Below are 14,626 nucleotides of genomic sequence, written 5' to 3' on the forward strand. Positions count from 1 at the left end.
GGAGTGCAATGGCACCATCTTGGCTCACTGCAACCTCCACCTCAAGGGTTCAAGCAATTCTCCTGCCTCAGCCTCCCGAGTAGCTGGGATTACAGGCACACATGACCACACCTAGCTAATTTTTGTATTTTTAGTAGAGCTGGAGTTTCACCATGTTGGCCAGGCTAATCTTGAACTCCTGATCTCAGGTGATCCACCTTCCTCGGCCTCCCAAAGTGCTGGGATTACAGGCATGAGCCACCTCACCCAGCCAGTTATTTCTTTATAGCAATGAAAGAACAGACTATCACGAGGAATATGATGTAATTTAAAAATTCCTTCTTTGTGCCTGACTCCTGGCAGAGTTCCTAAAACCCTTGGACTGTCCTCAGTGATAAGAGTATCTCTGGAGCACTAATGAGATGACTGTCAACTCCCAGGTAGCTTCCAGGATGGGGGCTGGTGGCCGGAAGGATCAGACTATGACTCGAGGGTCAGGACTCCCAGTCGCCCTGCTGACTGGCAGGATGGAGTCCAATCACCATGGTCAGTGATTTCATCCTATGTAATGCCTATGTAATGAAACTTCCATAAAAATCCCTCAACAATGGGGCCTGGGGGCTTCTGAGCCAGCAAACACATCCACATGCTGGGAGGGTGGTGCATCCCCAACTCCACAGGGACGGAAGCTCCTGCACGCTGGGCCCTCCCAACGTCGCCTAGTGCACCTCTTCATCAGCTGTGCATTTGTACACTTTGTAATAAGCCAGGGGTAGCAGTTAAAATGCCTTCTTAGGTTCTCTGAGCTGCTCCAGCAAGTGATAGAACCCGAAAAGGGGGTGGTGGGAACCCCTAGTTCACAGCCAAATGGGACAGAAATGTGGGTGGCCTGGGGACTTGACGTTTTTGGAGGGCAGTCTTATGGGACTGAGCCCTTAAACTTGTAGTTAGTGTCAGAATTGAATTAATTCTTGACATCCAGCTGGTGTCTGGAGAGGTGGAGAAGGAAAATACACCACCCATTAGGCGCTGGGAAGGAAAAATTTAAAACCCCTCAGAGAAGCATGGGGAGCCCCGTTCTCCGTGCCCAGGGCCCACGGTCCTGGTTATGAAAGCCTGAATCAGACCCACGGTTTATTATTCACAGCAAGATTTCTCTCCAGGGATTCTTTGAATCTGTAGTGAAAAAAAAATGTATAAAAGTTGTACAACAGTGTGAGATTCACGGCAAAATCAGAAGCAACCTTTTAATAGTCCATTTTCACACTGCTATAAAGAAATACCTGAGACTGGCTAATTTATAAAGGAAAGAGGTTTAGTTGACTCACAGTTCCATATGGCTTCGGAGGCCTCAGGAACATTACAGTCATGGTAGAAGGCGAAGGGAAAGCAAGCACCTTCTTCACAAGGCAGCAAGAGAGAGAACAGCAAAGGAGGAACTTCCAGACACTTATAATAAAACCATCAGATCTCGTGAGAATTCACTTACTATCATGAGAACAGCATGGGAAACCGCTATGATCCAATCACCTCCCTCCCTCAATACATGGGGATTACAGGTCCCTCCCTCAACATGTGGGGATTACAATTAGAGGTGAGATTTCGGTGGGGACACAGAGCCAAACCATATCAAACCTCAAGTCCCCAGATTGATTTTTTAAATGTGGGGATAATTTCCCAATGCAAATGGAATTGGTCTCGCCCCACCACCATGTCTCCCCAACCCACCACGGCATCCAGGCTGTGACACAACCACAGTCCATGCACCGTGGGCTGAAATATACCTCCAGGGAAGGAACGCCCTCGCCCACGGGCTGTGGGTACTCGCGCAGGAGCCGCTCCTCATCCAGGAACTTGCCGTCGCGCCCGTTGCTGGCCGGCTGGAACAGGCCGTAGTTCAGGACATCTTTCAAACTCTGGGTTAATGTACACAGGATCCGCTGCTTTGCAACCCACACCGTGGCGTCCGGGTTAAATCGAATGCATTTCTGCCAGGAAGGACAAAGACAGCTGATGAGTGACAGAGGATGCTACCTGATTCACCTATGTGGGGCGCGTGGTCAGAGAGGCAAAGCTGCTTCTACCCCTTCCCGACACTTCCTCTGAGCAGTGAACCCACGGCTTTTCACGATGAAAAATAAAGCCTACTGGTTGCTGGGACACAGACATTTGGTAAATATAAAAGGGAAAAAGGAAAGACCGAGGCATTGGTCTCTTTGGCCTTGATCTCACCATGAACTCAAATCTCCAGCACTGGCCGGGTGCGGCGGCTCACGCCTGTCATCCCACCACTTTGGGAGGCCAAGGCAAGCAGATCACAAGGTCAGGAGATCGAGACCTTCCTAGCCAACATGGCGAAACCCCATCTCTGCTAAAAATACAAAAGTTTGCTGGGCATGATGGCGTGTGTCTGTAATCCCAGCTACTCTGGAGGCTGAGGCAGGAGAATCGCTTGAACCAGGGAATTACAGGTTGCAGTGAGCCGAGATTGCACCACTGCACTCCAGTCTGGCAACAAGGCGAGACTCTGTCTCAAAAAAAAAAAAAAAAAAAAAAAAAAATTCTCTAGCCCTCATAGTGTCTTTTTGGTCATCAATGATCACCTGTCGCCTCAGGGCCCTCTCTCACTTGCATGGCACTTCTCAAACTTTTGAAAAACACAGGTCAGAGACCCCACTTATGTCTCCCTAACAGAATGTCTGATTCAGCAGGTCTGGGTGGGACCTGAGAACCTACATCTCAGACAAATCCCAAGGTGCTACTGCTGCTGCCGTCCTGGAGAACACACATTCAGAGCCACAGCCCGCGCATATTTCAGTGTGACTTAATTTTGACATGGATCGTTCTTTAGCATTTCAGATTCGGTGGAAGCCTTGTCTTATAACCACACTGACGAGAAAGTTTTCATACTACCCACGCTGACTCTGAACACAAAAGCTTTAAAAATGCAGTCATCACCTCTCCCAAAGGACACAGGAAAGCAATTACAGAAAAACGATTTGATGGAAAATCAAATCAGTTGCCATGAGAGTTCATTTTTGCAAAGTTAAATAGTGTCAACAGGGCCTGCAAACCAATCACAACACTTCAAACATATAATAGCACCTCTGAGGACTGAAATAACAACAACTTGGTCATGTTCCCAGGTCCCCTCTGTGAGACTCACCAGTGAGCCAGGAAAGGCAAAGGCCAGGCAAATACACTTCTAGCCATGACTTCTAATTTTTGTTGAATTAAAATTATATTCTACTGAACAGCTGTCAGCAGGGGCTCAATAATTCACTTTGTCACTGTCAAAGTGTTCAGAACAAAAGGAGGTTTGATTGAATATAAGACTCAAACCAATTCTCTATCTGAGGATTCTGTGGGTTTGTGCCCAAGAAAGCAAAAGGCCCTATCATCTTCCCAAGACAGCCCGAGGGTAAGTTCCTCATTGCTAGGAAAATGATCCTGGGACGGCCAACAGGAGGCCGGGTTCAGTGGGCGGCCAGAGTCCTCCCTGCCAGGAAACCTGACCCTGTGCACAAAAGCTCCTGTTTCTCCCTTCCAATGTCAAAGGCTGAGCTCACGTGTGGCTCTCAAAGCTCCCCACAGGGCTGTGAGGCTGGGTGGGGGCAGTTGTTTATTCCAGAAAGATTTCCAGACCCGCACCCTCCCCCATCCTTGGCTAAGCAAGGACTCTCTGGAAACTCCTGGCACAAGAAACAAGCTGTATCAGGTGTGACCAGGTGGGGCCACTCACTACTCACCCTTCAGTCGCAGGAATCCTTCTGGGCCCCTCCAATTCAAGCTCCAACATCCACAGAGCCCATGGCTCCCTCCCTGACACCTGCAGAGAAGCTTCAGCCAAGGGGCAATTCCTTGGAGGAGCACAGGGCTCCAAACTGCCTCTCAGGGGACTTCTGTGCCACTGCAGGTGATTGCAAAGATGGGTGTCCACCGTCATTTGTGGACAGGGTGGGGATGCTGTGTCTGTGCAGCACGGGGGCCAACCCCACAAAGCAAGAACCATCTGCTCCAGAAAATGCTAAGAGCACCACCTTGAGAATCATCTAGAAGGAGCAAGAGCTCAAAGGTCGGAAAGCCTGGGTTTGCAACCCAGTGGGGCACACCAACCTTGATTCCTAGGGAAACCCACCCACCCAGCAGTCCTCTGATTCCCCCATGAAAATCAGAGCCACTACTTAACTTCAGGGCTGCTGTCAGGATCAAACGGAATATAAATAAGACATGTTATTATGGGCTGAACTGTGCCCCTCTAAATAAATGTTGAAGTCCTAATGCCGATACCCTATGAATGTGATTTATTTGGGAATAGGATCTTTGCAGACGTAATCAAGTTAAGATGATGTCATACAGGAGCAGGGTGGACCCTAATGCAATAACTGTGTCCTTAAAAAGGGAGTAAATCTGGATATTAGCCCTTTGTCAGATGGATAGATTGCAAAAATTTTCTCCCATTCTGTAGATTGCCTGTTCACTCTGATGGTAGTTTCTTTTGCTGTGCAGAAGCTCTTGAGTTTAATTAGATCCCACTTGTCTATTTTAGCTTTTGTTGCCATTGTTTTTGGTGTTTTAGTCATGAAGTCCTTGCCCATGCCTATGTCCTGAATGGTACTGCCTAGGTTTTCTTCTAGTGTTTTTATGGTTTTAGGTCTAACATTTAAGTCTTTAATCCATCTTGAATTAATTTTTGTATAAGGTGTAAGGAAGGCATTCAGTTTCTTCTACAAAGAACTTAAACAAATTTATAAGAAAAAATCAAACAACCCCATCAAAAAGTGGGCAAAGGATATGAACAGACACTTTTCAAAAGAAGACATTTATGCAGCCAACAGACACATGAAAAAATGCTCATCATCACTGGTCATCAGAGAAACGCAAATCAAAACCACAATGAGATACCATCTCACACCAGTTAGAATGGCGATCATTAAAAAGTCAGGAAACAACAGGTGCTGGAGAGGATGTGAAGAAATAGGAATGCTTTTACACTGTTGGTAGGAGTGTACACTAGTTCAACTGTTGTGGAAGACAGTGTGGCAATTCCTCAAGGATCTAGAACTAGCAATACCATTTGACCCAGTGATCCCATTACTGGGTATATACCCAAAGGATTATAAATCATGCCACTATAAAGACACATGCACACGTATGTTTACTGCGGCACTATTCACAATAGCAAAGACTTGGAACCAACCCAAATGTCCATCAATGATAGACTGGATTAAGAAAATGTGGCACATATACACCATGGAATACTATGCAGCCATAAAAAAGAATGAGTTCATGTCCTTTGAAGTGACATGGATGAAGCTGGAAACCATCATTCTGAGCAAACTATCGCAAGGACAGAAAACCAAACACTGCATGTTCTCACTCATAGGTGGGAATTGAACAATGAGAACACTTGGACACAGGGCGGGGGAACATCATACATGGGGGCCTGTCTTGGTGTGGGGGGTTGGGGGAGGGATAGCATTAGGAGAAATACCTAATGTAAATGACGAGTTAATGGGTACAGCAAACCAACAAGGCACATGCATACATATGTAACAAACCTGCACGTTGTGCACATGTACCCTAGAACTTAAAGTATAATTTTAAAAAAAAGAGAAAATCTGGACACGGCATCATGCACACGGGGAGACGACCACGTGAATGGGAAGGCAGAGACTGGTGTGTCCCATCTGCAAACCCAGCAATGCTAAGATTTCTGGTAAGCCCCCAGAAGCTGGGGTAGAGGTAGAGAATCTGGGACAGATTCCCCCTCAAGCCTCAGAAGGAACCAACCTTGCCTACCCCTTGATCTTGGACTTCCAGCCTCCAGAATTTGAGACAATACGTGTCTGGGATTTAAGGCACCAGTCTGTGGTTGGTTATGGCAGGCATGGGAACTCATAAACGTGTGAATCACCTGCCACTAATTGTGGCAGCAAAAAAACAGCAGCAGCATCATCTCTGAGAGCGGAACTCAGCAGGTCGAGCATTCCCAGCTCCCAGGGAGCTCCCCTCCCTCCATACGTGATGGGAGCCACCCACGTGTTCACACCAGCTCCCGGCAAGCCCACGACGTCAGAAGACACTTTGGATGAATCCTACTTCAATTCTTCACTTACCCATCATTGACTCACTGTCCAATCAGGCAAACCCCAGGTCCAAGAGCAGGCCTGACACAGTACAGGTGACTGACACTGGCTGAATGATGTGGGAGCCACAAAGACAATAAATAAGAAGCAAACCAGTCTGAGGTCACCATTTGTAGTGGGGAAAGACACCTACTCAACTGTCACACAATATGGAAAAGGTAAAAATCCATGCTAACACGAGCTCCCTTGGGGACCCAGAGGAAGGAGTAAGTGACGCTGCTTGGTAAGGAGCGCGCATCATAGGCTGCTGCCCAGGAACACAGAGGGATATGCGAGTCTGGGGTAGGACTTCCAGGTTGAGGGCCCATCATAAGGAGAGGGAGGGAGGCAAAGGTAGAACAGTGATGAGTCTAGCAGGTGGATGGCCCAAGACAGTTTCTGCCTTAAGTGACCCTTCCTGGTCCCACTGTTACCAGTGTGAGCCTTGGTCATGTCAAGTTCTCCTTGAGGAGAACAGTATCAGATTCTGGTCTCCCCACAGCCCTGCGAGGTGGCTATTCCTTTATAATTTGTTAGAGATGTTCTGAGTGAGTGAGTGATTTGTTAGATGACTCACAGATAGTACAGAAAGGATGGCAAAGACAACAGTGTATAGGAAGTCCCAACCCTGGCCAACTGGAGGAAACACCTCTCTTCTCCTTGAGCTTCTATCTTCTGTGCACAGGGTCCTATACCAGCACCAGGACAGGAGTGGGTGAGAGGACACGAAGATGACCAAGATGTGCTCTAGCCCCTTAAAGAGTTCAGTGTCTACAGGGAGGGGATGATGATGATGGTGGTGATGCTGATGATGAGGGTGGTTGTAATGGTGATGATGGTGGTGGTAGTGGTGGCAGTGATGGTGGTGATAATGGTGATGATGGAGATGTTGGTAATGGCGATGATAGTGATCATGATGGTGATGGTGATTGATGGTGATAATGGTGATGATGGTATTACGATAGTGATGATGGTGATGGTGATGATGGTGATGGTGATGATGGTGGTGACGATAATGGTGATAATGATGGTATGATGACAGTGATAATGGTGATGTTGGTGATGGGGATGGCAGTGGTGATGATTGATGATGGTGATGATGGTGATGGTGATAATGGTGATGGTGGTGATTATGAGGATGGTGGTGATGATGGTGATGGTGACAATAATGGTGATAATGATGGTATTATGATAGCGATCATGGTGATGGTGATGATGATGGTGATGCTGATGATGATAATGATGGTATGATCGTAGTGATAACGGTGATGATGCTGGTGATGGGGATGGTAGTGGTGATGAGAGTGGTGATTATGAGGATGGCGGTGATGATGGTGATGGTGATAATGGTGATAATAATGGTGATTATGAGAATGGTGGTGATGATGGTGATGGTGATAATAATGGTGATGATGGTATTATGATAGTGATGATGGTGGTGGAGGTGATGGTGATGATGGTGGTGATGATGGTGACGATAATGGTGACAATGATGGTATGATAGTGATAATGGTGATGATGGTGGTGGTGATGGTGACGATAATGGTGACAATGATGGTATGATGATAGTGATAATGGTGATGTTGGTGAAGGGGATGGTAGTAATGATGATGGTGATGGTGACAATCATGATGATAGTGATGGTGATCATAATGAGGATGATGATGGTGATGACAGTGGTCACTGCAATGATGACAGTAGTGGTGATGATGAAGATGATGGTGATGACAGTGATAATGATAACCATGACACAGTGATGATTACCATGTATTGAATCCTAATAAGCCAGAAATTATGCTAACCTTATCACCTTCACCACAACCCTAAGTGGATATTATTACTTTTTGTATAATATTATTATTACTGTTTATATAATAATATTATTCTCATTCTCTAGATAAAGAAGCTGAGCCTCAGAGACTCCAAGTAACTACCCCAAGGTCACACTTCTAGAAAGCAGTAGAGGTTTGGTTTAAACCCAAGTCAAATCTCCCAATCTCCCGAGTTCTTGCTATTCAAGTGATAGATGATGTTCCTCTCTATACACACCCACCGCCAATCTTAGTGCAGGCAAAACATAAATTAGAGGCATATCCCATTCTATTTCACTTGCTTTATTGAGCTTCACAGAGAAGGTGTTTTTGCAAATTGGAGGTTTGCAGCAACTCCGCAACGAGAAAATCTATCGGCATTATTTCTCCAACAGCACACGCTCACTTCATATCTCTGTCACATTTGAGTAATTCTTGCACTGTCAAATTTCTCATAATTATTATATCTGTTAGGATGATCTGTGGTCAGTGATCTTTGATGTTACTATTGTCATTGTTCTGGGGTGGCATGAACCACACCCACATAAGATAGGAAACTTAATAAAAGTTCTGTGTGTTCTGACTGTTCCACTGACCAGCTATTCTCCCACCTCTCTCCCTCTCCTTGGGCCTCCCTATGCCCCGAGAAACAATAATATTGAAATTAGGTCAAGTAATAACCCTACAGTAGCCCCTACGTGTCCAAGTGAAAGGAAGAGTCACACATCTCTCATTTTAAATCAAAAGCTAGGAGTGATTAAGCTTAGTAAGGAAGGCATGTTGAAAGCTGAGTCAGGCCAAAAGTGAGGCCTCCAGCACCAAACAGTAAGCCATCATGTGAATGCAAACAAAATGTTCCTGAAGGAAATTAGAAGGGCCACTCCAGTGAACACGCAAATGGTAAGTGAAACAGGCCTTGGTGCTGATAGGGAGAAGGTTTGAGTCGCCAAACTTTGATGATCAAGACGGTCACAACATTCATTTAAACCAAAGCCTCATCCAGAGCAAGGCTCTGACTCTCTTCAATTCTCTGAAGGCTGAGAGAGGTGAGGAAGCTGCAGGAGAAAGGCTGGAAACCAGCAGAGGTTTATTCATGAGGTTGAAGGAAAGAAGCCATCTCCATAACAGGAAAGTGTGAGGTGAAGCAGCAAGTGCTGATGGAGAAGCTGCAGCAAGTTCTCCAGAAGATCTCGCTCAGATCATTGATGAAGGCGGCACACTAAACAACAGATTTTCAATGTAGACAAGACAGTCTTCTATTGAAAGAAGATGGCATCTAGGACTTTCATAGCTAGAGACAAGAAGTCAACATCTGGCTTAAAAGCTTCAAAGGACAGGCTGTCTTGTTAGGGGCTAATGCAGCTGGTGACTTTAAGTTGAAGCCTATGCTAATATATCATTCAAAAAAACCGAGGGCCCTTAAGAATGATGCTAAATCAATCGGCCGGGTGCGGTGGCTCACGCCTGTAATCCCAGCACTTTAGGAGGCCAAGGTGGGCGGATCATGAGGTCAAGAGACAGAGACCAGCCTGGCCAACATGGTGGAACCCCAACTCTACTAAAAATACAAAAATTAGCTGGGTGTGGTGGCAGGCACCTGTAGTCCCAGCTACTTGGGAGGCTGAGGCAGGAGAATTGCTAGAACCCAGGAACAAGATGTTGCAGTGAGCCGAGATCATGCCACTGCACTCCAGCCTGGTGACAGAGTGAGACTCCGTCTCAAAAAAAAAAAAAAAAAAAAAAAGAATTATACTAAATTAACTCTATCTGTGCTCTATAAATGGAACAACAAAGCCTGGATGACAGCACATCTGTTTACAGCACATGTTACTGAATATTGTAAGCCCACTGTTGAGACCTAATGCTCAGAAAAAGAGATTCTTTTCCAAATATTACTGCTCCTTGACAATGTACCTGGTCACTCAAGAGCGCTGATGGAGATGTACAAGGAGATAAACGTTTTCATGCTTGCATACACAATATCCATTTTGCAGTCCATGGATTAAGGATTAATTTCGACTTTCAAGTCTTATTATTTAACAATATATCTTGTAAGACTATAGCTGCCACAGATTCCTCAGATGGAGCTGGGCAAAGCCAAGTCAACTGAAACCTTCTGGAAAGAATTTAGCATTCCAGATGCCATTAAGAATATTCATGTTTCATAAGAGGAGGTGGAAATGTCAACATTAAGTTTGGAAGAAGTTGATTCCAACCCTCATAAACGACTTTTTTTTTTTTTTTTTTTTTTTTTTGAGATGGAGTCTCATTCTGTCACCCAGGCTGAAGTGCAGTGGGGCAATCTTGGTTCACCACAACCTCCGCCTCCCACCTCAGCCTCCTGAGTGGCTGGGACTACAGGTGCCCACCACCCCACCCAGCCAATTTTTTGTATTTTTAGTAGAGACAGGGTTTCACCGTTAGCCAGGATGATCTCGATCTCCTAACCTCGTGATCTTCCCGCCTCGGCCTCCCAAAGTGCTGGGACTACAGGCTTGAGCCACCGCGCCCAGCTAAGAATATTCACGATTCATAAGTGGAGGTGAAAATATCAACATTAAGTTTGGAAGAAGTTGATTCCAACTCTCATGGATGACTTTGAGGGATTCAAGCCTTCGGTGGAGGAAGGAACTGCAGATGTGGAAATAGCAAGAGAACTGGAATTAGAAGTGGGGCTGATGATGGGACTGAATTGCTGCTAATCTCATGATAAAACTTGAATGGATGAGGAGTTGCCTCTTTGGGATGAGCAGAGGAAGTGGTTTCCCGAGATGGAATCTACTCCTGGTGAAGATGCTATGAACACTGTTGAAATGTCCACACAGGATCTAGAATATTCCATAAACTCAGTGGATAAAGCGGTGCAGGGTTTGAGAAGATTTCATCCAATTTTGAAATAAGTTTTACTGTGGGTAAAATGCTATCAAACAGCATTGCATGCTACAGAGAAATCATTCGTGAGTCAATTAATGCAGCAAACTTCTTTGCTGTCTTATTTTATGGAATTGCCACAGCCACCCCAACCTTCAGCAACCACCACTCTGATCAGTCGGCAGCCATCAACATGAGGCAAGACACTCCACCAACAAAAACATTACAGGCCACTGAAGATGCAGGTGATTCTTAAGTATTTTTAACAAAGTATTTTTTAATTAGGGTATATACACTGCTTTTTTAGACATGATGTTATTACATACTTAATAGACTACATAGAGTATAAATATAACTTTAATGTGCATTGGGAAACCAAAAAATGTGTGTGCCTCATTTTATTGCAAGATTCATTTTACTGCAGTGGTCTGGAACCAGACTCACTATCTCTAAGATATGCCTGTTATGTAAGTCATTGAGAATACTGAAGAAGATGTTGATGTTCAGGTCATTTCTGGATCAGAAGACATATTCCCTTTGTTCAGACCTTCCAGGCTGCATACAACCCCGCGCCCCAGCCTCTGGTGGACCAGCCATCCTCTCCGCGTCTGCCGGCTGGAGCCCCACTCATCCTTTCCACCGGGGCCGAGGTCTCACGATGTCACCTCCCTGGCCTCCTGCAGGCTGAGCTGACCACTGGGCACCTTGGGTGGGAACACAAGGAGCTGCTCCGACTGCCCACGGCCCTCAGGCCAGCTGACTGGCCTTGCTCCCTTTCCTATCTGGCCCATGAGTCTCGGCCTCTTCACCTTGCATTTCCTGTCTCCCAGGAAGGTGGGAGCAGTGCTGAGTTTCATATTTTGCCTTAGGATGTTTCTCCTCACTCCTCACTCTCTCCTAACTGGCAGGCAGGAGTTGGTCCCTCTGTCACTCAATCTCCTAAAGGCTGTGATGTCCAGATCCTTCCGAAACCTGCTGCGTGCCTGGCCCAAGGGGCTCAAGACACAGAAAACCTGCAAATGGATGTAACGAGATCTCTGAGACACAAACCAGGCTGTCTTCTCCCTTATCTCCAGAAAGGCAGTACATACAGCATGAGACCTGGGTGGTGATGGAGTGGGACAGGGGCTGACATGGTCAGGAGCTGTGGAGACGGAGTTTGTGGCTGACACCAGCCTTGCGATAATGTACACACCGATCCCGGAAAGTTCTCAGGACTTCTTCAGGCCAGCCTCAGCTCTCTCTAAGTTCCCTTCATACCACAAAGGCCCTCAGCCACAAAAGGGAGCTGTGTCCTAGCACAGATGAACCATCCACATCTTCCCGTCCCTCGTACTTCTCCCCATCTCTCTCTCCCCCGACATCTGTCTCAGCACCACTGCAACGTCCAGCCAGTTAAGTGCTCCTCCCTGCCCCAGCCCGAGCTGCCTGAGGACAGGGGTTTCTTTGAGTCAGAGTCTCATTCTTTCGCCAGGCTGGAGTGCAGTGGTGCAATCTCAGCTCACTGCAACCTCCACCTCCTGGGTTCAAGCAATTCTCTTGCCTCAGCCTCTGGAGTAGCTGGGACTACAGGTGCCCACCACCACGCCCGGCTAATTTTTGTATTTTTAGTAGAGACAGGGTTTCACCATGTTGACCAGGATGGTCTTGATCTCTTGACTCCATGATCCATCCGCCTTGGCCTCCCAAAGTGCTGGGATTATAGGCATGAACCACTGTGCCCGGCCATTTCTGTCTTTTTCTTTGCATAACCAAACCAAAGCTAGTAAACGTGGATGGCATTGAACAGCATTGGATCAACATTCCAGACATGGAACACTCCTGGGTAGTATCATCCAACAGTCAAGAAAGGTCTGGACTTCACAGCGGGGCTGACGGGAGTTTCTGCCTACTGAGTCTTGCTTGTACTCAGTGGACTGTGCAGACCATTAACTACAGCAATGATTCTGGCGAGGGGAGGCTACGCCACCGAGGTCTGCAGAGCTGTAAGTTACAGAGCTAGGGTTGGCCATGCTGTTGAACAGAGTGATACATCTACACCCCTCTTAGTACAGTTCATGGTCAAGCTCAAATCAAAACCAAAGAGCAGGCGAGGCAACATAGGGAAACCGTCTCTACGAAAAATGAAAATTTTAAAAAATTAGCCAGGCATGGTGGTACGTGTCTGCAGTCCCAGCTACTCTGGAGGCTGAGATAGAAGGGTCCCTTGAGCTGGGAGGTTGAGGCTGCAGTGAACTATGATTGCACCACTGCATTCCAGCCTGGGTGACAGAGCAAGACCCTGACTCAAAACAAAACAAAAGAAAAAATGGAGACAGTGAGGGAAGGTCACTCACACTTGGTTCACATGAGTTACAAGTATTCTGCAAGGTGAGAGGCTAAGAACTGAGACTACTGGACTGTGGGCAGAACGCGGGCACTGGAGACAGGCAGAGGCAGCTGTGTTTGGCCTGAGTCTGCCACTTACGCTGAGTTATGAGTCACTCGGGCTGCTGTGGCAAAGCACCACAGAACAGGCTGCTTAAACCGCAGACATTTATTGTCTCCCATTCTGGAAGCCATAAGTCTGAGATCAAGATGTCTGCAGGGCTGGTTCCTCCGGAGGCCTCTCTTCCTGGCTTGCAGACGGCCACCTTCTGTGTGTCCCCAGGTGGTTGTCCCTCTGTGCGTGTCTGCGTCCTCACCTCCTCTTCTCATAAGGACTCCAGTCCGATGGGATCAAGGCCCACTCTAACAACTTCATTTAACTTGATTGCCTCTGTAAAGACCCAATCTCCAAATAAAGTCTCATTCTGAGGTCCTGGGCTACGACTTCATTCGATATAGAAATTTTGGTGGGGGAGAGACTTAGCCCACAACACTGAATGACCACGGGGCGAGTCTCCGCAACCTACCGAGGGCCACCACCTGCCTGTGGTGGGACACGTCCGCACTGCTGAGTAAGACACATAAACAATGGTGGAGCAGCAAACCAGCGCCGAAAAGCATCTGGCCTGCCAGGGTCACTGGAGCTTCTTGGGCAAGGCTGTTTTGATTTACAGCAATGTAGCAAGAAGAGTTTCCTGTGAGAGACTAAATTGCTTTCCAAATCTGTTTTGGGCCCTGTAAAATGGCGATGATGACGGGTGATTTTGGAAGATTGTAGTGAGGGCAAGGGAGTGTCTAGACAAAGCTTGAGAAAATGGTAAATATTATACCATATAAAATAGGTCTTATTGCCATGGGTTATCTGAAGGCTGTGGAAAGGGCCATCTACAACGAGGCTTGGATTACACAGATGGATTCAGGGACCTCCACCTTTACGGCATCTGCTAACTCACCTTCCTCAGATGAGACTTACATCCACCTTCCTCTTGACTTCTACCCAAGGAGCCCAGGAAAAGCCAAGAGAACAAGGGGGAGGAAATGCCAGAGCATCTCAGGTCGTGGCCCCACGGGGACATTCCCTATTCAGGATCTGGAGCCAGAAACGCAGACCCCGGGGATGATCAAGATGCCAGCTCTGCAAACGCGTGTAAGCAGCGTTCAGCAAGAACTTAGGAAAGCCGGAAAAAACTCCAAGTTTCTGAGCACGTCATTCATTACAAAGAAGCGCATTTCACATTCAGAATTTCCTCTGCAGTTACGGTTTCTGTCATCATCAAGTTCTGCATGATGCATTTTTAAGGACCCGTCATAAACACAAGCTTGGCAGGGCCACGGAAAGGTGCGCGCAGGCGTCTTCGGGTCTTTGATAGCTGTTCACCTGCAATCCGTGTACTTGCATGCCTCCGACAAATAACCAACATCAAGGTCACCCCAAACTACAATTGGTTTATTCCCAAATGCAGTTATCCA

At 46.8% G+C, this 14,626-nt stretch overlaps 1 protein-coding gene across 6 annotated transcripts in view; it reads right to left on the reverse strand.

Moving 5' to 3' along the window:
• SHANK2 (SH3 and multiple ankyrin repeat domains 2) overlaps window positions 1-14,626 on the reverse strand; it is a 695,443-nt gene that overhangs the window by 560,455 nt on the left and 120,362 nt on the right. For all 6 annotated transcript variants that reach the window (XM_054662507.2, XM_054662506.2, XM_054662505.2 and 3 more), the window contains exon 4: window positions 1,764-1,967. In XM_054662507.2, the coding sequence (XP_054518482.2) occupies window positions 1,764-1,967 (204 nt within the window). The remainder of the gene's footprint in view (window positions 1-1,763; window positions 1,968-14,626) is intronic.

Source organism: Pan troglodytes, chromosome 9, assembly GCF_028858775.2.
Source record: "Pan troglodytes isolate AG18354 chromosome 9, NHGRI_mPanTro3-v2.0_pri, whole genome shotgun sequence".
Classification (NCBI taxonomy): Eukaryota; Metazoa; Chordata; class Mammalia; order Primates; family Hominidae; genus Pan; species Pan troglodytes.